The sequence below is a fragment of the Phyllostomus hastatus genome, unplaced genomic scaffold (assembly GCF_019186645.2).
Source record: "Phyllostomus hastatus isolate PE091 unplaced genomic scaffold, TTU_PhHast_1.1 phas_scaffold_78, whole genome shotgun sequence".
Classification (NCBI taxonomy): Eukaryota; Metazoa; Chordata; class Mammalia; order Chiroptera; family Phyllostomidae; genus Phyllostomus; species Phyllostomus hastatus.
Genome location: NW_025334041.1, coordinates 53886227 through 53913207, shown reverse-complemented (window position 1 = coordinate 53913207; position 26981 = coordinate 53886227). Strand labels below are relative to the sequence as shown.

The following is a 26981-nucleotide window of genomic DNA, read 5'->3' as shown; positions in this document are numbered from 1 at the left end:
AATCATCTATTGTTTCCTATGATCCTAAAAAAATTATATTGTGTATATTGATATATTTCTAGTAACAGGGAACACACTGGCAGTCAGGTTACTGGAAGTATTCAAATATACACAGGAAGTGTTCTACACCATAAAAGGCATAAGATGTAGATAGATTTTGGTTTGATCATAGACTCATCACCTCCTATCTATATGATCTTAATAGAAATAACAGTTGATAACATCTATAATTTTTCAAATCAAAGCAACTATTTACTAAACATGTACCAAGTGCAAGACTGTGCTAGGCAGCTTACATTAATTATTTCATTTAATTTTCACAATAAACCTGTGAGGTAGGTACTATCATCATGCTCATTTTAAAGATGAGTAAACCAAGGTTTAGAAAATTAAATGACATTTTAAACTCATCATCATTTAGCAGTCAAGCTGGAAGTCTATCCTAGATCCAAAGCCAATGTGTTAAGCACCACTTTTTACTGCCTGACTCTGAACACAAAGTCAAGGACCCCAGACCAAAGCTCTCTGAGTGATGTGCTGCTGAAGTTAAGCCAGATAGAGGGCTTAAAAAGGAAGTACATCATCTTGATGTTACTGTTAACTGAGAGCCTTTTATGAGCCAGGCACCTTGAAATACTTTGCATGTGTTATTTCTAGTGCTCCTAATCCCATAAGTCAAGTTTTATGATCTTCATGATTGATGAAACTAAAGTATAGAAAACTCAGGAGGAAGTATTTGGATCAGAAGGCTCAAATCTGTCAGCTGGTGGGGTCTTGAAACGGTCTTTCCCTGTGTTTTTTCACTAGGGTAGATTACTAGATTCCAGCATCAACACAGTTAAATTTACATATGGTGGCACAATTAGGTCATTGGCAGTTGAGATACTCTTTGCCCTCAGAACTGGGGAGGAGGAGAGGGTAACTCTGTACTGGGTGATTTGCTTGAACTCTAACTAATCCTGACTTCTTTCCCATTGACGAGTGACCAACCCTATGTTCCCATAATGCCTCATAAAATTGGCCACCTTTTCTATATAAAGATATTACAGAATTCTTGAAAGGATCAATTTATAAAATGGTGGCCAATTTTATGAGGCATTATGGGAACATAAAGTTGATCAATGGTTAATCAAAGGAGAGCATATGGCACCAAATGAGGGTTGGGTTTGGGGTGGAGGGATTGAGCAAAAAGGAAAAAGGACTCATGGACATGGGCAATACTCTGGTGATTGCTGGGGAGAGGGAGGTATGAGGGACTATATGATAATGGAAAAATACAATACAGATTAAATCAGGGGGTTCTGGCCAAGATGCAGAAGTAGGCAGAAACACTTTGCTTCCTCACACAACCAACAGAGGGATAACAACCAATTTAAAAACAATGGGCAACTGGAACTGCCAGAATAGCAATCTGCATGGATCTCTGACAACAAGGAGTTCAAGAAACATTCACCCAGACCTATAGGAGGGGTGCAATCAGGGAGACTGGCAGCCTGGCGGGTGGAAAAGACCCATGGCAAGGCGGCAGATGGTGCAGGCAAGGAAAGGCTGGCTTACCAGGAAACTAAAGACTCAAAACCCCTAGCTGTAAATATTGTGGGGAGTGTGCAAAGGTAGAAGAAAATCCCATTTTCAAAGGAGAGTTCATTGTAAAGTGGAGTTAGAGTACAGTGAGCAAGCAGCATTGTTCCCTCTCTAACCCATTCCCCATAGAAAGTGCCACAACTCATCAAAAAGGGTTGCTTCACCCAGGTGAATACTTAAGGCTCTACCCCTTACAATATAGCAGGTATGCCAAGACAAAGAAATATCACCCAAATGAAAGAACAGATCAAAACTCCAGAAAAAGAGCTAAGCGACAAGGAGAGAGACAACCTATCTGATGCAGAGTTCAAAACACTGCTAATCAGGATGCTCACAAAATGCACTGAGCTTGGTCACAAAATGAAGGAAGAAATGAAGGCTACACAAAAGTGAAATAAAGCAAAATATACAGGGAAACAACAGTGAAGGGAAGAAAACTTGGGCTCAAATCAATGATTTGGAACAAAGGGAAGAAATAAACACCCAACCAGAATAGAATGAAGAAACAAGAATTCAAAAAAATGAGTAAAGTTGTCCCAGGAACCTCTGCGACAACTTTACGTGCTCCAATATCTGAATCATAAAAGTGCCAGAAGGAGAAGAGGAAGAGCAATAAATTGGAAACTTATTTGAAGAAATAATGAAGGAACTCCCCAACCTGGCAAAGGAAATAGACTTCCAGGAGGTCAAGGAAGCCCCAAACGTCTCAAGAAATTGCCCCAAGGAGGAACATACCAAGGCACATCGTAATTAAGTTACTCAAGATTAAAGATAAGGAGAAAATCTTAAAAACAGCAAAAGAAAAGAAGAAAGCTACCTACAAAAAAACCTTGCAGGCAAGAAGGGGATGGAGAGAAGTATTTGAGGTCATGAAAGGCAAGAACCTACATCCAAGATTACCCTATCCAGTAAAACTCTCATTTAGAATGGAAGGGCAGATAAAGTGCTTCCCAGATCAGGTCAAGTAAAAGGAGTTCATCATCACCAAGTCCTTATTATATGAAATGTTAAAGGGACTTATCTAAGAAATAGAAGATCAAAAACTATGAACAATAAAAAGACAACAAATTCATAACTATTAACAACTGAACTTAAAAAACAATAAGGAAACAACTAAAACTGGAACAGAATCACAGAAATGGAGATTACATGGAAGGTTATCAATGGGGTTGAGGAGGGAGAAAATTGGGGGAGGGGAAGGTACAGAGAATAAGAAGCATAATTGGTAGGCATAAAATACAGAGTTAGGCTAAGTACAGTATAGGAAATGGAGAAACCAAAGAAGTTATAGGTACAACCCATGGACATGAACTAGAGGAGAAGAATGCAAGAGGCTGAGGTGTGCAGGGTAGAGGGAGTATAAAGGGAGAAAAAAATTGGGATAACTGTAATTGCATAATCAATAAAATATACTTAAAAAATTTAAATCAAAAAATAAAATGTTAAAAAATAATTCTATAATAAAGGGCAAGCTATTCTTATTTTGAAGTTGAAAAATTGAAGTGTTATTGGGACTCACACTCAAGTCTTTGCATTTCAGACTCAGAGTTGATCTCACTATATAACACAGTCATTTATAAAAGATAATAAACAAACATCAATAAATAAAATTTATTGAGAAAAAAGGCCTGATTTTAATCCTAATCTCACTTAGTTCTGTGTCTGTGGGTAAATTAACTTCTCTGAGCTACAATTTTCTCATCTAAGAAAATTGTAATTAGATACAAACTGCTTGCACAGCACCTAGCACCTAGTAGGTAGCAAATAAATGGCATTTACTTAGTAGCAATGTTATGTATAATAAAAATAAATACATTAATGATATATCTATAATTGCAAACCCAAGGAAGGAATTTTAACAACTTATATAGCAATTCTGTTTATCGCTGATCATCGCTCAGATATTTTGTAGTTATAAAAGTCAAAGTGTACATACATCAAATCATGTAACATTTGCACACTTAAAACACAATGTTATATGTCAACTGTATCTTAATTTTTTAAATAATTTAAAAAAATTAAAGATTAAAAGTCTAAGCTTCTGGGACTTCTAAAATATATTTACACATTACTTCATTGATGTTTATTTATTTTTCTCAAAAATATCAGTGTTTGCACTGAAGCCCCTACTGAATGGTCTTCATTGGAGATCCCACAGTATAGTGTGACAGTGGAGATTTCAAGTTAGGCAGAAAGTAATACAGCAGACACATTCTATCAGGCAAACAATGAAGATACTTGAAGCAATTTGTTTTATTTTATTACTCACTATTGCCATTTAAGATGCTTATACCTTCTTTCACCTCTACCTCTCCCCCTTCCTCCACCCCCACAAATCACCACTCATGTTGGCCATAAAGGTACCAACATCAATATAGCTTGTGGAAAGGCCACCAAGTTTAAAGATTTGTTTTGTTTTGTTTTGTTTTGTTTTTCTTATCCTAATGATTAAAATGAACTCCAAAGCCTTATTTACTGTCAGTGATGAAAGAGAATGCCTGCTGGGGCTTAGGCTGAGTCCATATTTGGACAAGGCCTCATTTCCCTAAGAGGACTGGAGTGCCCCTAGACAAAATCTGGTCACTTAAAAGTCAATGGCATTTGTAACAGGATGGATCTTGAGAGTATTATGTCAAGTGAAATTAATCAGACAAAAAAGAAAACAAACACTATGTGATTTCACTTATATATGGAATATTTTTAAAAGTAACAAACAAAACAAAACAAAAGCAAACTCATATATATATATATACAAACAACAGAATGGTGTATACCAAGGGGAAGGCGGGGTGTGGGAAGGGCAAATTGGGTTAAGTAGATCAAATATATGATAACAGAAAGACACTAGACCTTTGGTGGTGAGCATACAGATAATGAATTATAATGTTGTATACCTAAAATTTATACAATGTTAACTAATGTTACCATAATTTTTTAGTTAAAAATGTCAGTGACAGTAACCTCCAGCAAATGAGAGGTTTTCTTTACCCTTACTTCCTGCTATTCTTTGTGAGGTGCTCAAAGACAATTTCTTCCGTGACTTTCATAGTTCCTTGATCAGAGAATAGGGTGAAGTTTGTGGCAAAAGTAAAAGCATATCCATCTTGGTTTCGTGAATTCTTCCCCACTTTTGGGTCAGGACAGAAAAGTATTTCAAGTATAAACTTATATGGAGACTCTGGTAACACTAAATATTTAAATCCTTGCAATTATTTTCCCACATAAAAATTCAGAGCTCCAAAAATGTAGGTTATTTTGGAAGTTGAGTTAGTTGTCTTTTCAGAGAGGTTTTATATGGAAATCCAAAAGTAACATACTAACTAACATACAGGGTTCAGTAAAAGCAAGTTGGAAGCAGGCTGGGTGGAGGGGAGCAAAGGGGTAAAATGTGGAACAACTGTAAAAGCATAAATGATAAAACAAAAAATAAAAATGTAGATTGTGAGTACATGAAATACAGTTCATTCTTATATTATTATGTATTAATCACTGTATTTTTACCAGAGAAACATGTATTAGAATATGACTTTATGTTATAAAAACACTACAATTCACACAATGACTTGCTTATATAATTCAATTTGCAAAAAATGTCCATATATTTATGTATAAATTAAAAGGCTTATCTACCTTTTTGCTATACTGTCTCCATACTGTAGATATGCCAACCACACTTTTCTGAAAAAAAGTTTATATATATATATATATATATAACCAAAACCCATATTTTAAAATTTGCACATATTAGTTTCATCCTCTTATTATACCACTTTCTTGATAAACAGATGGCTAGACCCAGAAAGCTGTGCCTTTAAATTCCAAATAATTCTCTGACAACCCAGAAAGCTGTATCAACACCTTACAGAAACAACAAAATCAATGAAGTACTGCAAAATACATTACAATGTAAGCCAGTAAGAACTGAATATAAATCTTTGGAGAAAAAAATTCTGTTCCCATAACATAAAAGTTTTTGGAAGTTCATCTCAATATCACAACAGTGCTTCAAAAATGTTTTTTAAAAGAAAATTAAGGAATATCACCCACATGAGTTAGTTTTTAAACTATTAAATTTATTTTTTATTTTACTATTGTGAAACATTTCAAAGATGACAGAAAGTGTAGGACTAGAAAACTACAGAAAATAATATAAATATTATTGCCCTTTAACAACCTACACTGTTAAAATATTAATATCTTAGCATATTTGCTTCATATCTTTAGGAGACAAAATGGTACAGACACAGGCAAAGTCCCTTTTGTATTTCTCCTTAACCTTATTCTCCTTTTTCACCCAGAAGTAACCACTATACTAAAAAGGTCATGCATTGCTGTGTTTATATTATTGTATATACAGTTTATGTGTGTACGTGTTCCGATGAATCTATAAATAATACAAATATCATGTTATGTGTTTCTAAACTTTACACTGCAACTTGCTGTTTTTATTGAACATTTTAATTCCAGGATTTAGCCATATTCATAAATGTAGATTTGGTTCATTCATTTTATTGTACAGTGGACACATTCCTGTGTGAATATTATAAATTTATTTTGTTCTCCTAATAATGGTCATTATTTCCAGTTTCTCTGTTTCTTTGGGATCAATTCCCTAAGTTATATATACAGGTATAATGATCTGCTAAGTCATCAAGCACACACATCATCAGCTATCTTAGGTTTTGCCAAATTGCTGTTCAAAGTGGTTAACACCCATTTGTGCTTCCACCATGATTCATATTTTCACCAATTTGTTACTATCAGACTAACGTTTTGTCAATCTGATAGAAGAGGCATAGCATCTTATGGTAACTCTTAGTTGCACTTCTCACAAATGGAAAAATTAAGCATCATTTCTTAGGCTTAAGGTTTTATGTACACTATCATGTCATCTGCAAACAGTGACAGTTTTACTCCCTCCTTGCCAACTGGGATGCCTTTTATTTCTTTTTCTTGCCTGATCACTGTGGGTAGGATTTCCAATACTATGTTGAATGGAAATAATGAAAGTGGACAACCTTGTCTTGTTCCTGATCTCAGTGGGAAAGCTTTTAGTTTTTGCCCAAAATTGAGTATGATATTGGTGGCAATGCAGGCTGGTGCAGCCACTGTGGAAAACAGTATGGAATTTCCTCAGATAACTAAAAATGGAACTTTCTTTTGACCTGGCAATTCCACTGTTGGGATTATACCCTAAGAATCCAGAATCACCGATTCAAAAGAACCTATGCACCCCAATGTTCATAGTAGCACAATTTACAATAGCCAAGTGCTGGAAGCAACCTAGGTGCCCATCAGTAAATGAATGGATCAAAAAACTATGGTGCCTTTACACAATGGAATGCTATGCTGAAGAAAGAAAGGAGCTCCTACCCTTTTGTGACAGCATGGATGGAACTAGAGAGCATTATGCTGGGTGAAATAAGCCAGGAAGTGAAAAACAAATACCATATGATCTCACTTATAAGTGGAACCTAATGAAAAAAACAAGCAAGCAAAATATAACCAGAGAAATTGAAATAAAGGACAATTGACAGTAACTACAGGGGATGGGGGGAGGAGTAATGGGGGAAAATAGGGGAAGGGTCATCAAGGAGCATGCATAAAGAACACATAGACAAAGTCAGAGGATAAGGTCAAGAATGGGAGGTGGGGAGGAATGAGGCAGGGGGTAGTAGTGAGGGTAAAATGGAGACAACTATATTTGAATGTGAAGAAAAGGGGGATTTTATATTTTTTCCTTTTCTTTTCTTTTAATATCATTTACCCATTTTTCAGCTGGGCAATTTTTCTTTTTTTTTTTCTACCTTTCTCAATAAATGATTTTATTGGGGTGAAACTGGTTAATAACATTATATATGTTTCAGGTGTACAATTATATACTATGTCATCTATATAATGTATTATGGGTTCACCATCCAAGCCACAGTTCCTTCTACCATCATTTATCCCACCTATATCCTCTTTGACCTACCCCAACTCCTCTTTGACTCAGATAATCACCATACTGTTGTCTATGAGTGTTTTTTGTTTTGTTTTGTTTAATACTTTCACCTTTTTCCACCAGCCCCACAAACCACCACCCCTCTGACAGCTGTCAATCTGTTCTCAATCAATCAGTCTGCTTCTATTTTATTAGCTCATTGTATTCATTAGATTTCACAAATGAGTGAAATAACATGGGACTTGTCTTTATCTGACTGCCTTATTTTACTCAGGATAATGCACCCCTGCACAATCCACACTATAGAAAAGGGCAATATTTCCTTCTTTTTATGGCTGAGTAGCATTCCATTTTGAAATGTATCACAGCTTTTTCATCCACTCACCAAAGGAAAAACACTGAAACTGCTTCCAAATCTTGGTTACATTATAATATATAAATAATGTTGTGATAAATATAAATAATATTTATATATAAATATATATAAATAATGTTGCAGTGAATATAGGGATGCATATATTCCTTCTAATTACAGTTTGGGTTTTATTTTAAAACATTCCAAGAAGTGAAAATGCTAGGTCATAAGGAAGTTCCATTTTTAATTTTTTGAGGAAACTCCATTCTGTTTCCACATTTACTGCACCAATCAGCAATTCCCATCAACAGTACACGAGGGTTCCCTTTTCTATATATCCTTGTCAACATTTGTTGTTTGTTGATTTATTGATGATAGCCATTCTGAAATATAAGAGATGATATCTCATTGTGGTTTTAATTTGCATATCTTTGATAATTAGTGACATTGAACATTTTTTCATATGTCTATTGGTCATCTGTATATCTTCTTTGGTAAAGTGTCTACTTAGGTCCTTTGCCCATTTTTTAATTAAATTGTTTGGGGGGTTTTTTGTGTTGCCTTTTTTAAGTTCTCCATAAAGTTTGGATATTAACCCCTTATCAAGTGTATCACTGGCAGTTTCATGGACTGGATTGTCTTTTCATTTTTTCAATAGTCTCCTTTGCTGTGCAGAAACTTTTAAGTTTGATGTAGTCCTATTTGTTTGTTTGTTTTTTCTTTCATTTCCCTCACCCAAGGTGATACATCAGAAAAATATTGCTAAAAGAAATGTTCAAGATTTTACTGCCTATGTATTCTCCAAGGATTTTTATGGCTTTGAGTCTAACACTTAAGTCTTTAATTATTTGAGTTTGTTCTTGTGTATGGTGCAAGAAGGTGGTCTACTTTCATTATTTTTTTTTGCATGTATCCCAACACCATTTAATGAGTAGACTATCTTTACCCCATTGTATTCTTTTGCCTTCTTTGTCAAATATTAATTGACCATAAAGGGGTGGGTTTATTTTTGGATTACATATATCTGTTTTTATGCCAGGATCAATGTTTTCATTACTATGGCCTTATAGCATATTTTGATATCAAGCAGTGTGAATCCTCCACTTTGTTCTTTCACAAGATTGCTGTGGCTATTCAAAGTCTTTTGTGGTTTCATATAAATTTTGCAAAATTTGTTCTAGTTCTCTGAAATATGCCATTAGTATCTTGAAAAGAATTGCATTGAATCTATTGCAATCTTTGCAATTGCTTTGAAAAGTATGAACATTTTAATGATGTTAATTCTTCTTATCTATGAACACAGTATATTCTTCCACTTATTTGTACCTTCAATTTCTTTCTGAGTGTCTTATATTTTTCAGAGTACAGGTCTTTTAAATCCTTGGTTAAATTTATTTCTAGGTATTTATTATTTTTATTGAATTGTAAATGGGAGTGTTTTCTTAGTTTCTGTTTCTGATAGTTCATTATTGGCATATAAAAAAAACAACAACAACTGACACCTAGACATTTGTGTCCTCTACTTTATCCAGTTCATTATCACTTCTAGTAGTTATTTGTTGAAATGTTTAGGGTTGTCTATATACAGTGTCAAATCACTGGCAAATAATGACACTTTCAACTTGTTCCTTTCCAATTTAGATGCCTTTTATTTCTTTCCTGATTTACTGTGGCTAGGACTTCCAGTACTATGTTGAATAAGAATGGTGAAAGCAGATCTCCCTGTCTCATTCCTGATCTTAAAGAGAGCAGTTTTAGTGTTTGCTCATTAAGTGTGACATTAGCTGTGGATTTGCCATATATGGTCTTTATTATGTTGCTGTATGTTCCCTCTATTCCCATTTTGCTAAGAGTTTTTATTATCAATTGTTATCAAATTTTATCAAATGCTTTTTCTGCATGTATTGATATAATACCCTTCATTTTGTTTTTGTGGTAAATTATATTTATTTATTTGCAGATATTGTACCAAATTAGTATTCCCAAAATACACCCCACATCATCATGGTGTATGATCTTTTTAATGTATTTCTGGATCTGGTTTGCTAATATATTGTTGAATATTTAGCATATGTGTTCACCAGGTACTCTGGTCTATAATTTTCTTTCTTTGTAGTGTCTATATCTGGTTTTGCAATTAGGATAATGCTGGCCTCATAAAATGTGCATGGGAGTTATCCTCCTCTGTAATTTTTGCAATAATTTGAAAGAGATAGGTGTTAGTTATTTGAATGTTTAGTTAAATCACCTGGGAAGCCAACCAGTATGGGACTATTGTTTGTTGGGAGTATTTTGATTACTACTTCAATTCCATTAATTGTAATCTGTCTGTCCAGGTTCTCTGATTATTCCTGATTCAGTTTTGGAAGATTTTATGATTCTGGGAATTTATCCACTTTGTCCAGATTGTCCAATTTTTTGGCACATAGTTGTGCAAAATATTTTTTTACAATCCTTTGTATTTCTTTGATATCAGTTGTTACTTCTCTTTCATTTTGAAGTTTATTTGAGTCTTCTTTTTTCTTTTTTTTTAAAGATTACTTACTATTTATTTATTTATTTATTTATAGGGAGGGGAAGGGGAGTGAGAGAGGGAAACATCAATGTGTTTACCTCTCGCGTGCCCCCTATTGGGGACTTGGGCACAACGCAGGCATGTGCCCTAGACTTGATATCGAACTGGCAACCCTTTGCTTTGCAGGCCAGCACTCAGTCCACTGAGCCACACCAGCCAGCACTCTTATTTTCTTTTATGAGTCTGGTTAAATTTTGCCAAACTTGTTTATCTTTTCAAAGAATCAACTTTGATTTCATCGATCTTTTGTATTTTTGTACTTTATTTTGTATATTCCTGCTCTGATCTTTATAGTTTCATTCCTTCTATTCATTTTGTGCTTTGTTTTTGTTCTTTTTCTAGTTCATTTAAGTGTAAAGTAGATTGTTTGAGATTTTTCTAATTTCTTGAGTTAAGCCTGTAATGCTATGAATTTCCCTCTTAGCACAGCTTGCATTATGTCCCATAGATTTGGGGTTGTTGTGTTCTCATTTATCATATGTTTCAATATATCTTTAGTTTTTTCCCTTGATCTTATTGTTTAGTAACATTTTATTTAGCCTCCATTTCTTTGTGTGTTTTTCAGTTTTCTTCCTATGATTGACTTCTAGATTCATACCATTATGGTTAGAGATAATGCTTAATATAATTTCATACTTCTTAAATTTATTGAGACTTGTTTTGTGTCCTAACATGTGGTCTATCCTAGGAAATGTTCCATGTGCACTTGAAAAGAATGTATATTCTGATAATTTAGGGTAAAACACTCTTAAGATATCTATTAAATCCATCTAATCTAGTGTATCATTTAAGGCCACCATTTCCTTGTTGATTTTCTGTCTGAAAGGTCTATCCACTGATGTCAATAGGGTGGTAATATCCCCTACTATGACTGTGTTACCACCAATCTCTCCCTTTATGTCCATCAAAATTTATATATTTAAGTGTTCCTATGAAGGGTGCATACATGTTTACAAGGATTATATCCTCTTGCTGGATTGTTTCCTTCATCATTAGGTAGTGTCCTACTTCATATCTTACTATAGCTTTTATCTTAAACTCTACTTTGTCTGATATAAATATTGCTAACCCTGTTTTTTCCCCTTTCCATTTGCATGAAATATTTTTTTCCATCCCTTCACTTTTAGTCTGTGTGCATCTCTGAATCTGATGTGGGTCTCTTGTAGACAGGATATATATGGGTCTTGCTTTCTTATTCATTCAGCTACTCTATGAAGAGGTATTTGCCTAAGCAGGCTTTGGTGCTTGCTGAGATCTCCCTTTGGATATACAGCTTGTGAAGCTTATTTGAATCTGCTCTGATTTTGTCTGCAACCAACCAAACATGGGGTGTGTTGGTTCTGGGGCCTCTTGGGATGGACTTTGGTTCTGGCCAAGTTTAGATGCTCTTTGTGCCTAGCCCTGAACAACCTGTTTGGAGCTGCAAGCAATCCACAGTTTGTAGCTGACTCTGCTGAACCTGGGTGCACATGGGAAGAACCAAGCTGTGAACCAAGGCCAGATTTAGCAGCATGGGACTCAGAGACAGGTCAGCAAATGTCCCAAGGAACTCCAATATCTTCCTCCACCTGCCTCCACCTATAGGCCCCTTGTTAGACTCAGTCGTTAAAAGACTTCTGGTGGTGATCAAGTTGCATGAGACATATTCTCAGTGAGTCACCAGGGAGGGGAAAGTGGTGTTCACCAGACTGATGATACTGGTTCAAACTTGGTGCCAATGCTGGGCCTGAGGCCACTGAGCAAATGTCCCCAGGTATAGCAAGCCTAGCTGCACCTGGTGGGTGTGTGCACATCTTTGTGGTAGGGTAGGGTCTCAGGCTCAAACTGACCAAGATTTGGCCATATTAAGGGAGGGTTGTGTTCTGGTTGGGTATGCAAGGAAAAAATGGTCTCTGTCAAAACTCTGTCCCAGATACTGCCAGGCAGAGGTGGAGCTCAGCAGGGCAGGGCCTCCGAAAGTCAGAAGGATGAAGCTAGAGGATTTCATGTGAGTGGAGGTTATAGTCATGCTTTGGGGAAGGTGGGGGTGTGGCCTCCACCCCAGTCACACAACTCAGTCTGTCCCAGATTCTGCTCCAACCTCTAAAGGGCAAAGCCACTTGGAGTCAGGCAGATGGGGCTGCCAAATCCTGAGGGTGGGTCTGTTGGAAGTCTGGAGGTTGGTTCTAATGGATCTTCCATGAGGGTAAGTATCAGTCAGGTTTATGGGAAAGTGGGGGACATGACCCCCACCACAAAGCCACATAATTCAGTCACTGACAGCCCCTGAGTATTCCCAGACCTCTACACCCTAGCCAAGGCAAATGACTCCTCAGCAAGACACAAACTCTCCAGGGTGGGGCAAGAGGGAGTGCAGAGGGTGTAGCTATTGCTTTCCCCAGACTAATGCCATGCAGAAGGGAGGGCTCCACCCAATAAAGACAGCATCTGCAGTGTGGGAGAGTGACTCAGCACAGGGATCCTGGCAGCTGTCCTTTCAGCTCTTTCCCCAGATCCACAATCCCCAGTCTCTCCTCACATGACTCAAATCCACTCCACCCTCCCCCCATCAGAGCAGAGGGTGAGTAGTTGAGAATGAAATTTTGAGGTCTTGGTTCTTCTATAGGGATCCTGTGTCTCTAGTGAATTCTCATTTCTCCCTGTGGACAGAAACCCCACTGCTTTGCACAGTATAATGTTATGTGGGCACCTCTTCCAGGCTTTGGTGCTCTGGACTGGGTAGTCTAGCTTGGAGTTTAGACCCCATGCAAGGGCAACCACCTGTAGCTGAGATACTCCTTCAGAACCTCAACTGCTCCCCACAGGAGCAGGAATCAGCCCTTTTCATGTCTCTGCTCTTCCTAACAGTCTCATGTGGCTTCCACCTACTCTGCTGTAATCTTGGATTCCTCTTTGTCTCTTCTTGTTGACTTATAGGAATATAGGCACAATTATGAACTAATAATCATTGGTGCCTATTCAATGCCAATAGGTATCCTCAATTTTGGGTATGGTAAAGGGGGGTTGGTTTTCATTTAATGAAAACTGCTCAATTGTGATGTGGCACAGCTGTGAAACAGGATGGTGGAGACAGCTCAATAGTAATATAGCACATCTCTGGAATGGCACAGCTGTGAGATGTCCCTGGGGCAGAGTGCCCTTGGGGTGAGGTGGACTTGGAGTGAGGTGACATTGGTGTTGCAGCTCAGCACCACTGTTGTGAATAGCTCCAATCTACTCCACATCAGCAAGACAGCTCTGATGTGCTCCACTCCAGTGTTTCAGCTCCACTCCACTCTGGTCTGCTCAGGCAAGACAACTTCAGTGTTACAGGTCCAACATGGAATACAGCCTTTGGCTCTTGAAGCCAGAAGAGACCTGAGTTATATAAAGAGAAGCCAATTGGTCCATTCTCATATAAATGAGAACTCCAAGTCCTTACAGTTTCACGAGTTCAAAAACCACTATCTTGGTTAGTTAAAATGGAGCCTCTCTAATTGGTCAGGGAAGATGCAAATGAGGGTATGACTGCACAGCTCCGACTGGAAGGGGAAGGTCTTTAGCCCACTGGTTGATTTACGGTTCTAGAAGATCCTTCATAAGTGTCAACTCAGACAGCAGGAACATAGTACAAGCAGACAGTTCAGTGTGGAATGCAGGCAGTTCATTGAAGGAGTCAGGCAGTCAGTGCAGCCTCTCCCTGAAGTGCAGCAAGTGTGAGAGGACCCTGTTCAAAAATGTCTGCTAGGTTCTGTTTTTAAATTTCATCCCATTTAGGCACTAGGAGCCCTGTTCAAGAGGTACCTTGATTATCAGAGTCCATGTTGTCTAGATACAAATCCTTTATTAGTTATATGCATTTCAAATTTCTAATTCTAGGCTATAGCATTTCTTTAGCTTTCTTTACTTTTTCATATGGAAGTTACTAATTTTAATATATACAAATCATTATTCTTTATACTTTAAGGTTATTTCTTTTCCTGTTGGTTTAAAAAGTAGGTCTAGCATCTTATTTTCCAGTTTCATCCATGCCATCACCAAAGGTAGGAGTTAAAATCTTTCTTTCTTGCATTATGTAAATGTACTATCTCAACTATAAGAGGAATAAGGGGAAAAACTGAGAAAACTGAAAAGGAATAACAATAAGAATGACTAAAATAGTATCTATCTCATAAGCTTGACATGAAGAATTAAATGTATTAATGCTTTGTAGGTGTTTAGAACAGTGCATGGTACAAGCAAGTTCTATTCAGGGCTAAATAAATTAAACTATACCAGCATTTCTGGGGAGGCAAATTATTGGCAAGGAGGGAGAAGAAACTGGAACAGAAGTTTTGGCAATAAATGTTTGGTGCAGAGTTATATTACATAAATGTACTGCCAATAGGAAATGTCTTTTTGGACAAATCTAAGTAAACCCAAACCCAACCAATGAAAAGTCCATAAGATCCAGGCTGGAGTCTATGATGCAGTAATTATAAACAGGCCGGTGACATTCCGTAACCCACAGAGAAACAGCTGGAATTTGTTGGTCAGCATTTCTACTGTAAACAGAATCATAGATTTAATATTTCCTGTAATTTCCTCAGACCTTATTTCCTCAGGAATTTATCTCTACATATTAGTAATAAGTTATAGTTAAAGTTATCTTTTATTCCTTCTAGTATTCACTACCTCTTTCCTTTGTCTGCATGTCAATTCACAGGCCATACAGAGTATACAGTAAGTAAGAGCACATCCAGGAAACCCAATCACTATCTTCTAGTTCAGGGTCACTCAGGATTTTTCAAACAACTGGCTTGTAAACATGAAGACACTAGGCTAAGTACCACTATGTCTCAAGATCCACACTAATATTACTACATTAATAATTCTGATCCATACATCACTGACAGTTCAGAAATACTGTTTTATGTAAATTTTATTTTTTATTTTTTCTATATTTTTTGTAGTGTAGGTGATGCATGGTTTGGCCTCTAACATTGCTATGGATTGTCTATACAGTCTTGCAACACCACTGCAAACATAATATAGAAAAACCTATCAGAATATTATTCTGCTTAATCCTTGTGTACTCTTATAATCTTGGATAGGATTTGAGATCTGCGCTTTTTGGTTACTTTTTCTTTTTTATGTCAAATAAATTTTTCCTGAATTTTTAGAAAGTGGCTTTGTTAAAATAGCCATCATAGAAAACTCTCTTCAGTTTTTTTGTGCAGTGTTAAAAAATATATGACAGCTGCTTTTCAAAACTTCCTGTCTATTCTTCTCTCTTACTTTTATATGTATCTTCTCTTATCCATATCCTGCTTAATTTTTATTTTGCTAGCTGCAGTTTCTCTCTGTGGAGGCCTTCATTTGGAGGGTGATTTTCAAGAATTAATGGAGGCTATACTGTCCCATTCTCTTCAGATATTATCAGGGACTCCTTGAACTCACTTCCTAATTTTAGTTGCTATTGTCAAATTTGACCTGTGCTTTCCAAAGAATACCTGTGAGCTACCTTGAATTTGTTCTCTGGTCATTAAAGACATTAATGATTTCCTCTATTTTTTCACCGTACAAATGTTCATATTGTTCATGTTATGATTTTTGATGGTCTGTTCTTATTCTTAATTTGGTCTGTTCTTACTCTTAATTTGGATTCCTTGCCATTTTGTCGTAAATGTTTTCCATGATTTTTCTCATTTTGTTCTTTAGTAGCTCTATCTGTTTTTATATGGACATTTGGGAAGATCCAAAAACTATATATACTGCCTCTGTTCTCACCATCTTACCTGAGGTTTACTGGCATTATTCTTTTGTTGTTGTTGTTGTACTTATTTATGCATTCATTGGTTCTTTTTTTTATTGTTGTTCAAGTACAGTTGTCTCCATTTTCACCCTACCATTCCCCTCCACCCCAGCCATCCCAGCCTCCCACCTTCGATCCTACTGCCCTTTGGCTTTGTCCATGTGTCCTTTATATATGTCCTTTGATGATGCTTCCCCCATTATACCCTCCCACCTCCTCTCTGATTACTGTCAGTTTATTGTTTATTGCAATGTCTCTGGTTATATTTTGCTTGCTTTTTTGTAAGTAACTAGGTTCCACTTACAGTTGAGATTATATGTTATTTATCTTTCACCACCTAGTTTTTTCCTTAGCATAATGCTCTCCAGATCCATCTATGCTGTTACAAATGGTAGGAACTCCTTCTTTCTTTCTGCTGCATCGAATTCCATTGTGTAAATGTACCACAGATTTTTGATCCACTCATTTACTGATGGGCACCTAGGTTATTTCCAAAACTTGGCAATTGTAAATCGTGCAGCTATGAACATTGGGGTACATAGGTTCATTTGAATTGGTGATTCAGGATCCTTCAAGTATAATCCCAGCAGTGGAACTGCCAGGTCAAAAAGCAGTTCCATTTTCAGTTTTTTGAGGAAATTCCATACTGTTTTCCACAGTGGCTGCAACAATTTTCATTCCCACGAACAGTACCCTAGGGTTTCTTTTTTTCCACAACCTCTCCAGCACTGTTCTTTGTTGATTCATTTTTGATGACCATTCTGACCGGTATGAAGTGGTATCTCATTGTGGTTTTAATTGCATCTCTCTGATGGCTAGTGATGCTGAACATCCTTTCATATGTCTCTGGGCCTTCTGTACGTCCTCCTTGGAGAAGTGTCTGTTCAGGTCCTTTGCCCATTTTTTAATTGGGTTGTTTGTCTTTCTGGAGAGGAGTCATGTGAGTTTATATAACTTGGAGATCAAGCCCTTGTCCAAGGTATCATTGGCAAATATATATTTTCCACATGGTGGTTTCCTTTTCATTTTGACAATGTTTTCTTCAGTCATAAAGCTTTTTATTTTCATGAAATCCCATTAGTTTATTCTTTCCCTTATATCCCTTGGTCTAGGGGACACACCAGTGAAAATACTGTTGTGTGGAATATCTGAGATTTCCCTGCCTATGTTCTCCTCTAGGATTTTTATGGTGTTATGACTTATATACGTGTTTTATCCATCTAAAGTTTATTTTTGTGTATAGTGTAAGCTGGTGGTCGAGTTTTATTTTTCTGCATGTAGCTGTTCAGATCTCCCAACACCATTTGCTTTTTACTCCATTTTATGCTTCTGCCCACTTTGTCAAATATTAATTGACCACAGAGACTTGGGTTTATTTCTGGGCTCTTTATTCTGTTCCATTGGTCTATGTGTCTGTTCTAATGCCAGTACCAGGCTGTTTTGATTACAGTGGCTTTGTAATATAGTTTGATATCAGGTATTGTGATCCCTTCTATTCTATTCTTTCTCAAAATTGCTGAAACTATTTGCCATCGTTTATGGTTCCACATAAATTTTTGAAATGTTTGTTTTATATCTGTGAAATATGTTATTTGTATATTAATAGGCATTGCATTATTTTAAGATATTTTAAGTCTTCTAATAGGCTCCTACTCAGATGCCATTTGGAACTCAGAAGACTAATTTATGGCTTAATTTTTATTCTTGTTCCTGGCCAAGTCCAGTCTCTTATCTTTTGACCAACACAAATATTTTCATTGCTTTGAATCCAGTTGTGTGCTGTATTGAAATATATCTAGGATGAAACTCCAGTGGCACAATCAGCATGTGGTACTTATAAAATATATCACATAGGTGATTTATGACGTCCATATCTTACAGTCCCTAAAGTCACTTAAAATATACATTTAGACCACAGGTGGCAAACAGAAGACCTGCGGGCTGAATCTAGCCCTCTACCTTGTTTTATCTGACCTGGCACCTTGTTTCTACCCAGTTGCAGTGCCAAGGTCTTGCTTAACTGTTAAGGAGTAGTTACATTTCTACAGTCCTAAAATTACATTCAGCCCTTTGAAGAAAACCATGAGGCTGATGTGGCCTCCGGTGAAAATGACTTTGACACCCCTGATTTAGACTATCAGCATCATATCAAACATAATCTAAATCCAAATATATGGTAAAGGAAAGCAATACACCATGAAATGCAAGTTCTAAATTTTCCTGTTTCAAAACACTACTTTTAATATATTGGTATGAAATTTAAGTCCATTAAATAAAGAAAATTTTCAAATGAAGTATGAAAATCTACTGCTACCAAAATTTACCTATTTCCTCATCTTGTGTCATCCACAAATGAATAGCCTCAGAAAAGGGAACATTATCTTTTTATTGTACACAACCCATTAAAATGAAAATATTATAAAGAAAAAAGATTTATAGGCTATAAAATGCTATATGTGATTTCAAAGGATTCCAGAGGTAAAATGAATTTTACTGGCAATTTCCTCCAAACTTAAAACCCAGAATAGTCACCCAACCTGCTTTGTATAATAAGGTCTGTCTGGAAAAAGTTCCGCCACTGTTAATATAACAAGTATGCCTTGTACAACATCCATGTAACCTGGCAGTCAAGGAGAGTAGATTGGAATGTATATGGGTGACCAATGATGACTTCACTGTACTAGTCAGTGGGGCCAGTACACACCATTGAGTAAGCATGTGTTCTGTGTGACCATCATATTCAAAATGACTGAGCAAGTAAAATAATGAATCTGCATCAAATTTTGTGTTAAGCTTGAACATTCATCTGTAGAAAATATTTGGATGATTCAGAAGGCTGCAATCATGGACAATTGGTGATCAGCAGTTTCATCATAACAACATGTCCACACATGCAAAACACACATTGGTGTTTTTGAAAAACATAAAATCACCCAGGTGACTCAGCCCTCTACAACCTAGATTGGCACTCTGCAACTTCTGCCTTTTCACAAAACTAAAATCACCTGTGAAAGGGAAGCGATTTCACACCACTGATGAGATTCAGGAAAATACTACAGGGCAGCTGATGGTGACTGGGAGAACTGTGTGAGGCCCTAAGGTGCCTACTTGAAGGGGACTGAGGTGTCATTGTCCTATGTACAATATTTCTTGTAGCTTGTATCTTCTTCAATAAACATCTCTATTTTCATATTATATGGCTGGATACCTTCTGAACAGACCTCATCTACAGTTCAGGAAGCGCTCTGCCAGGGTGGACAGTACTTTCAGAAGCAATTCACCTTCCCATCTAGAAATCTCTAAATAAGGACTCCAGTTTCCCAATCTTTCTGCTCATTCTCCATCCTGCCCATTTCCAATCTCCATTGCCCCACCCACACACAAGCTTCCTTTCTTTGATGGAGATTCAAAGATTCTTTCCAGGTGAAAACCAATGCTGTAAATGTTAGATGACAGCATTCACATTCATCCTAGAATCTGCCTCTGCAAAATGCCTCCCATTGATCCTTGTTAAGCCTTGAGGAACCTCATGTCATGTTGTTTTCTATAACTGTACTTTAATATTTTAAAACAGTTATGCCTTTCTACCAAGTTCTGTCTTCTATCAACTAAACACTCCTACATTCTTTACCTATTCATCAATACATATAAAAAGAACTTAAACAATTCACAGCCTACTCACCAATGGGAAAAAAGATGAAAATAAATAACTGCAGAAAAGCATGCTTAGCTCCACTTGTAGTTTAAGAAATGCAAGTTAAACAATCTGAGGTATAATTACAACAGTAGAACGTAAAAAATAAATGATCATGCATTATTGAGGTGTTATAAGTTAACTATATTTTGTTAAAAAACAATCTGTTATGACCTGGCTGAATGGCTCGGGTGGATGAGTGTTGTCCCATACACCAAAAAGTTACAGGTTTAATTCTCAGTCAAGGTTCATACCTAGGTTGTGGGTTTGACCTCCCATCATAGCACACATAGGAGGCAACCAATTGATGTCTCTCTCTCACATCAATGTCTCTCTCCCTCACTCCGTCTCTCTCTAAAATCAATAAACATATCCTTGGGAGAGGATTTTTAAAAAGCCAATCTGTTAAATGATAAGAACTATACATCTGTTCATTATGTTTGAATAATTCAATTGGTACAGTGATATTAAAATCAAAATAACAGTAAAATAGTAAAAATACCTAGAAAATAATAAAATTCCTTCATATACTGCAGAATGCTTATCTAATAGGTCATTAAATAAGCTATTTAAAGTAAATGTATAGCCAATATACACTAAATGCTTAATACTTTACACAATACTTAATAAACAAAAATAGCAAATTCAAAAACAAACCCATAATTGTATGTGCATATAATTATATCAAACTATGTGTATACAATAGTAAAATTCGAAAAACAATTTGTAAAGACAAACACAGAACTAAATTTTCAACATGCTCTTTTTGCTTCAAAATCTGTAAATCCTTAAAAACATCATATCATGGCTTCATAAAGAATATAAAGACTGCCCACTAACTGTAAGTACTACAGGGCAGAAAATTAATCTGCCTTGTTCCCTGCTTTAGCCCTTATATCAGAACACAGCCTGACATTTGATATCTGACATTTATATGGCATATACTATGTCCCAGACACTGTTTTAAGCACTTCAAATAGATTGGGTATTTAATACTCACAACAATCTTATAACATAAATACTAGTATTGTCCTGTTTGATAGACAAGGAGGGTAAAGTATAGAGAGGTTTAAGTGACCTGCTAAAGTCACAGAGTCAGTAAGAGACAGAGCCAGGATTAAAACACAGATAATATAAGCTCCAGAATCCAAGCTCTTCCCACCCTCCCTACATGCTACACTACCTCAATAAATAGGCAGGTAAACAAAAAAAAGGAGTGGTTTAAACATACACATATATAGATGAATGTTGGGAACCGCCCTGACTGGTATCAGAGGCTGAAACCCCCACCTAGCTAAGGCTAAGGGAACGCCCTTGGAACCGTAAGCCAGCAAGGAGACAAAAGCTTATCTCCCTGGCAGGAATGCTGCTTCTGCTGCTTTATTCATGACTGAACCCCCAAAAAGCTTGGTCGGTTAGCCAAAGACGGGTAAGATTCCCCACGGGGAACGACCTAAGCCAGGCACGATCACTTTGGGAGGCCCCCCAAAAGAAGGACTTGGGGGGGCTGCAGCAAAAGGGGGGTGATGGACCCTCACTCCTCGGCTTTGACAAAGTCTGAGTTCTCAGCGTCCGGAAGAAAATCTCCTTATCTCTTGGTTACCTAGTTCCCTTGCTCCACCTAAGCCTGAAACAATGACAGGGTGGTGCAGCTCGGTACTGAGAAGTGCGGATTCCCCAGGGTGATCAGGCCTAAGAAAGAATATGTAAATTACTGTGAAACCTTCTTTGTTTAGAATGCTCTCAGTTGAATGAGAAGGGTCTTAGGAGGAAGTTAGTTTGTTCCTCAGTCTTACAGCTCTTTGACCCCCAACTCAATAGACCGGCAGAGTTCTTTGTTTTCTATGGTTCCTTACTTCCCCCGAATGAGTACTGTACTTTACCTGAATTATTATGCAAAATGAGCCTAATAAAAGCAGGTATAGACGGTAAATCAGCACGCTCCTCACTAGAAGGGGTGGCCATTTCGTCCCTACTTCTCCACAGAAACTAGTTTGTCTCTGTGCATGTGGTGTTTTTTCTCGCGTGTTTATCGTCGAGCCATCCACAGTGTTCCGTGGTCGCTGCTGGCCGGTGACCCACGCTCAACAGCTGGCGCCCAACGTGGGGCAGCAATTCGGGACCACAGAGGTGGAACCCCATTCGAGACCACTTGGAACCAGCGGCTACGAGCCGTCGCTGTGGACAACGCATCAACTTCGGGTGGATTTGCGCGCTAACAGCCCAGGTAAGGGCCAACGACCCCGAACTCTTTCTCGGGCATGTCGTAGGATGCGTTGAATTTTCAGGGAAGTAGGTCTTTCTTTTCTAGGTCGTTTCTCTCTTCGTGACCGCCTGTAATTGGGTAAATGGTAATTTAATTCTCAAGTTTGGGGAAAAAAAAGATTTGCCTTGAAAAAAGTAATCAGGTGATTTGTTTGGCCAATTAAAAATAAAAGTAAGCTTTTTCTTTAAAAAAAAAGGAAGGAAGGTAAACATAGGTTGTAACTTATATAAAGGGCAGAAAGCTTTTCTGCATATATTACCAAGTTCTTAAAGAGGCAAAATATAAGGTGAAAGAAAAGCATCTGGTTCAGCTTTTGCAATCTATAAGAAAATATTGTCCTTCATTTCCTGATAGAGGGACGTTAGACATTGATGTTTGGGGAAAGGTGGGTGAAAGGTTGAAATCTTTGCAAAACAGTAGTATATCTATTGGTGTACACACCTTTGTAACCTGGAGGCTTGTCAGGGATTCTCTTGAGTTCATTTGGACAAAGAAAACAGAGCTAGATGATGAGGAATATGATTCTGACAGTGAAACGGTGTGCAAATTGAGTGAGCAGATCACGGAGGCCCCACCTTCACCCCCCACAGAGAAGGATGGATTTTGCTCTGTATCTGCTCTGAAAAGGAAATTGAGGATTCCAGGGAAGGTTGAAACTTCACACTGTAGGAATGTAAATGGGAAACTGTAAAGATAAATGGAAAAGTAAAGGTTTTAGGAAAGAAGTTATGTGATGTTAGTTAATAATTGAAGGTATAAGGCATGGAAATGCAATCTTGGTGAATATCAGAAGGGGTATGAAAGAAAGATTAGAAGGTTTGTGAATGTTACAGAAAGTCTGTGGAAGTAAACATTTTAAGAAAGAATTATGTGCTGTTAGTGATGGAAGGTACAGGGAATGAAGATGCAATCTTGGTGGATATCAGAAAGTGTATGAAAAAGAATAGAGAGTTTGTGAATGTTGCAGAAGGTCTGTGGAAGTGAAAGTTTTAAGAAGCCTGGTAGATATCAGAAGGAAAAGGATTTTCCTTCACACTTTATATTTTTCTCCCTACCTGATCCCTCCAGAATTTGGCATTCTAAAGGAGTAAGTAATGACATAAGGTTTCTTTGCATAAATCTAACAAGACCAGTCGTTAATAGTGGTTATGATTTAATTGTGCCTTCCAACTCTTTCCAAATCTGTTATCTCCAGAATATGACCAGAAAATGAATGAATCCAAATGGCATTATAGCATTTAACAATGCACTGCCCTCCTTATGAGTCCGACAGTTTGTTAACACCTGGTTGCACTTATTGTTTAATCAATGCTACTTTTAGAATTAGTCCAACAGGCTCAAATAGATCAGGAGATCCTGACCCGCCTTTCTGCAGTTGAATCAGCACTGGACTGGATTGGCGAACGCCAGGACGCTCTCGTGACTCGTCAGCACCTAACCTGTGACCCTAGTTTCTCCAGACTGTGTGTCACACCGCTACAGTGGAATTCCAGCCAACATACTTGGACTGATATACAACATCGCTTGAGGGGAGCTTTCTCCACTAACTTAAAAGGACAAATTGATAAATTGCAGTTGGAGTTACATCAGCAGCTGCAGGACATTCAACGTTTAACCAAACAGGACATTTTTCGAGCCCTTAATGAAAATATTAATTGGCTAAATCCTAAAACATGGTTTGATGGAATTAATTTGAGAATTTGGGTTTTTGGAGCTGCTGGTTGTTTACTGATTGTGATATTGATTTGTGTACTTCGGTGTATTTGCAAATTGTTTTCCCAGGGTCGTATCAGAGACCAGCAAGTAGCCACCTTTATGGAACCCTTAGCAGTCCTAACTGAAAACAAGGGAGAAGGTATGAGAAACCACTCTGGCAGGCGTAAAATTAAAACTCAACACCCACGTAAGAAAGTAGGTGATGAGTCGGTGCGCAGAACTGCACCTGTTAAGAAATCCTCTCATAAAGAAAGTCAGGCTTGCATTATGCTCAAACTGCCATGTGATTTGCCTTTCCTGATATCTATGTAATTTCTCTCAAAGATTGAAATGTAATCAGACTTATTACTTTTGTTTTTTCCCTTAATATGTTTTCTTGCACTGAATTTAGAAATTTAGGTATTCACAACCCATAGAATTTAGTTTCTGCTTTATATTTCTATTATTGCCTTATGATGTATGTAGATGTTGCTTTTCTTCTGATTTGCATTCGAAAACAGCAAAAGTAGGTTTCACAGGCTTAACAACCACAATTGATTTTAAAAACTAAAAAAGGGGGAGATGTTGGGAACTGCCCTGACTGGTATCAGAGGCTGAAACCCCCACCTAGCTAAGGCTAAGGGAACGCCCTTGGAACCGTAAGCCAGCAAGGAGACAAAAGCTTATCTCCCTGGCAGGAATGCTGCTTCTGCTGCTTTATTCATGACTGAACCCCCAAAAAGCTTGGTCGGTTAGCCAAAGACGGGTAAGATTCCCCACGGGGGGAACGACCTAAGCCAGGCACGATCACTTTGGGAGGCCCCCCAAAAGAAGGACTTGGGGGGCTGCAGCAAAAGGGGGTGATGGACCCTCGCTCCTCGGCTTTGACAAAGTCTGAGTTCTCAGCGTCCGGAAGAAAATCTCCTTATCTCTTGGTTACCTAGTTCCCTTGCTCCACCTAAGCCTGAAACAATGACAGGGTGGTGCAGCTCGGTACTGAGAAGTGCGGATTCCCCAGGGTGATCAGGCCTAAGAAAGAACATGTAAATTACTGTGAAACCTTCTTTGTTTAGAATGCTCTCAGTTGAATGAGAAGGGTCTTAGGAGGAAGTTAGTTTGTTCCTCAGTCTTACAGCTCTTTGACCCCCAACTCAATAGACCGGCAGAGTTCTTTGTTTTCTATGGTTCCTTACTTCCCCCGAATGAGTACTGTACTTTACCTGAATTATTATGCAAAATGAGCCTAATAAAAGCAGGTATAGACGGTAAATCAGCACGCTCCTCACTAGAAGGGGTGGCCATTTCGTCCCTACTTCTCCACAGAAACTAGTTTGTCTCTGTGCATGTGTGTTTTTTCTCGCGTGTTTATCGTCGAGCCATCCACAGTGTTCCGTGGTCACTGCTGGCCGGTGACCCACGCGCAACAGATGAATGGATCACTCAATCAATGAATTGATGCATTATTTGGGTTTACTGACTGTGGAGCCTGAGAAAGAAAACTTACATATTGACCACATTCTCTGCTCCGACACTGTGCTAGGTACTACACACAGTATCTCACTAAATTATAGTAACAATTTGGCAAGGACGTATTAATATCGCCCACTCTTTTAAATATTAGGTAATTGGGTTTTATTCGTGTGAATTGAATTGTGGAAAAATAGCCCTGGGACTCAAAATGAGCTTGGCAGAGTGGGAGTATACATTGAAGGAAGAACTATTTTTTTTTAATGTCCATACTAGGAGCATACACCACATAAGAGGAGACACTTAGCCTTCTTAACTAACAACTTTATTTCCAATATATAACTTATGGCCTGGTTTATACTAATTTCTCAATAAACATTTGTTAAATTAATGAACAAATGAAGGAATTTAAAGTACATTTTCAATACTTAGAAAACTAGTAAAAATTAGTAGTCAATATGGTTTTCTTAGAGGCAAATATTATTAAGACAATCTCACTCTCTTTTTTAATTGGTTCTGAACACTATGGACAAAGTGTTTCTGGATTTCACCAACACTACTACAAGGTCATTCAAAATATATTTGTGAATTAAGTGAAGAAATATAGTTTGCATAATGACATAATTTTGTGTATTTGAACCCACTCAAAGACACACATAGAAAGTTTGGTATCAATCTTCAGTAGAAAGGATGGTTTCTGCTGAATTTAAGTAAGTATTCAGATGATGTCATGTTGTCAGATTTGTGAATAAGAAGAAGCTGGCAGAGATAGCAATCATGTGGTTTAAACAGAGCCAATTTTAAACATAATTAACAAAAATGAATTTAAGTCCAAAAGTAATAAATGCACAAAGAAAAATGGGACTTAGTAGCAGCTGGATTTTTTAAAAATTGTTTTTGTGGTTAGTACTTAATGTAAGTCAACATGCCACGTGTCTGCCAAATAAGGCAGAAAATTTACACTTCATTAACAGAACTCTGTTACACCATACAAATTAACTACCACCCCACTATACTGCTGCCCAGCCAGATTCTTATAATAAGTAATACTTGCCAAGTGCTTACCATATTCCAGGCACTCTTCTGAGAGTTACATCTTTGCTATATTCACTCATTTAAGTCTCCAACAATTCTAAAGATAAAAATTTTTATTATCCCCAATTTACAGAAAAAAGTCTGAAACACAGAAGTCACAGTTTGCCAAATATCTATAACTAACAGGACAAAACAGAAATGAAAGCTGAGAAGTCTAATTCAAGTTTCCACTTATGTCAACCATGATTCAGCCTTTCTTGTTCTCTGACACCACCAGTTGCAGAGGCTGTAGATGCTCCATCCCATGTGCCTTGACCAACCTAAGTTCTACTGCAGTTTACATATAAACATTTTCAGCCTGCTGACAGCTTCCCATATCAATGCTGCATCTCTTCATTGTATTGCGGGCTTTCCCCAACACCATGGAGTTTGCTGGGCTGCACCTGCAGGGGAAACCCTCAAACACCAGGAAATAGGAGCTGGTGGATAAATGTCCCAGCAATAGCATCCTCTGGTGAGATGAATCTGAAGCATGTTTCACACCTTTTTCAGTGTCCCCAGCATGACTGAAACCCAGCATGACTGAAACCCAG

General features: G+C 37.5%; 1 protein-coding gene across 14 annotated transcripts in view; it reads right to left on the bottom strand.

Annotated features, from left to right (window-relative positions):
* The window catches only part of SUGCT (succinyl-CoA:glutarate-CoA transferase), a 1092359-nt gene that overhangs the window by 558523 nt on the left and 506855 nt on the right, over positions 1–26981 (bottom strand). The window contains exon 12 of one of the 14 annotated variants that reach the window (XM_045828753.1): positions 13697–13815. The exons of the other annotated variants lie outside the window; for them this stretch is intronic. Coding sequence (XP_045684709.1) covers positions 13719–13815 — 97 coding nt within the window. The 3' untranslated portion in view covers positions 13697–13718. Of the gene's footprint in view, positions 1–13696; positions 13816–26981 lie in introns of those variants that run through there. 14 annotated transcript variants of the gene reach the window in all.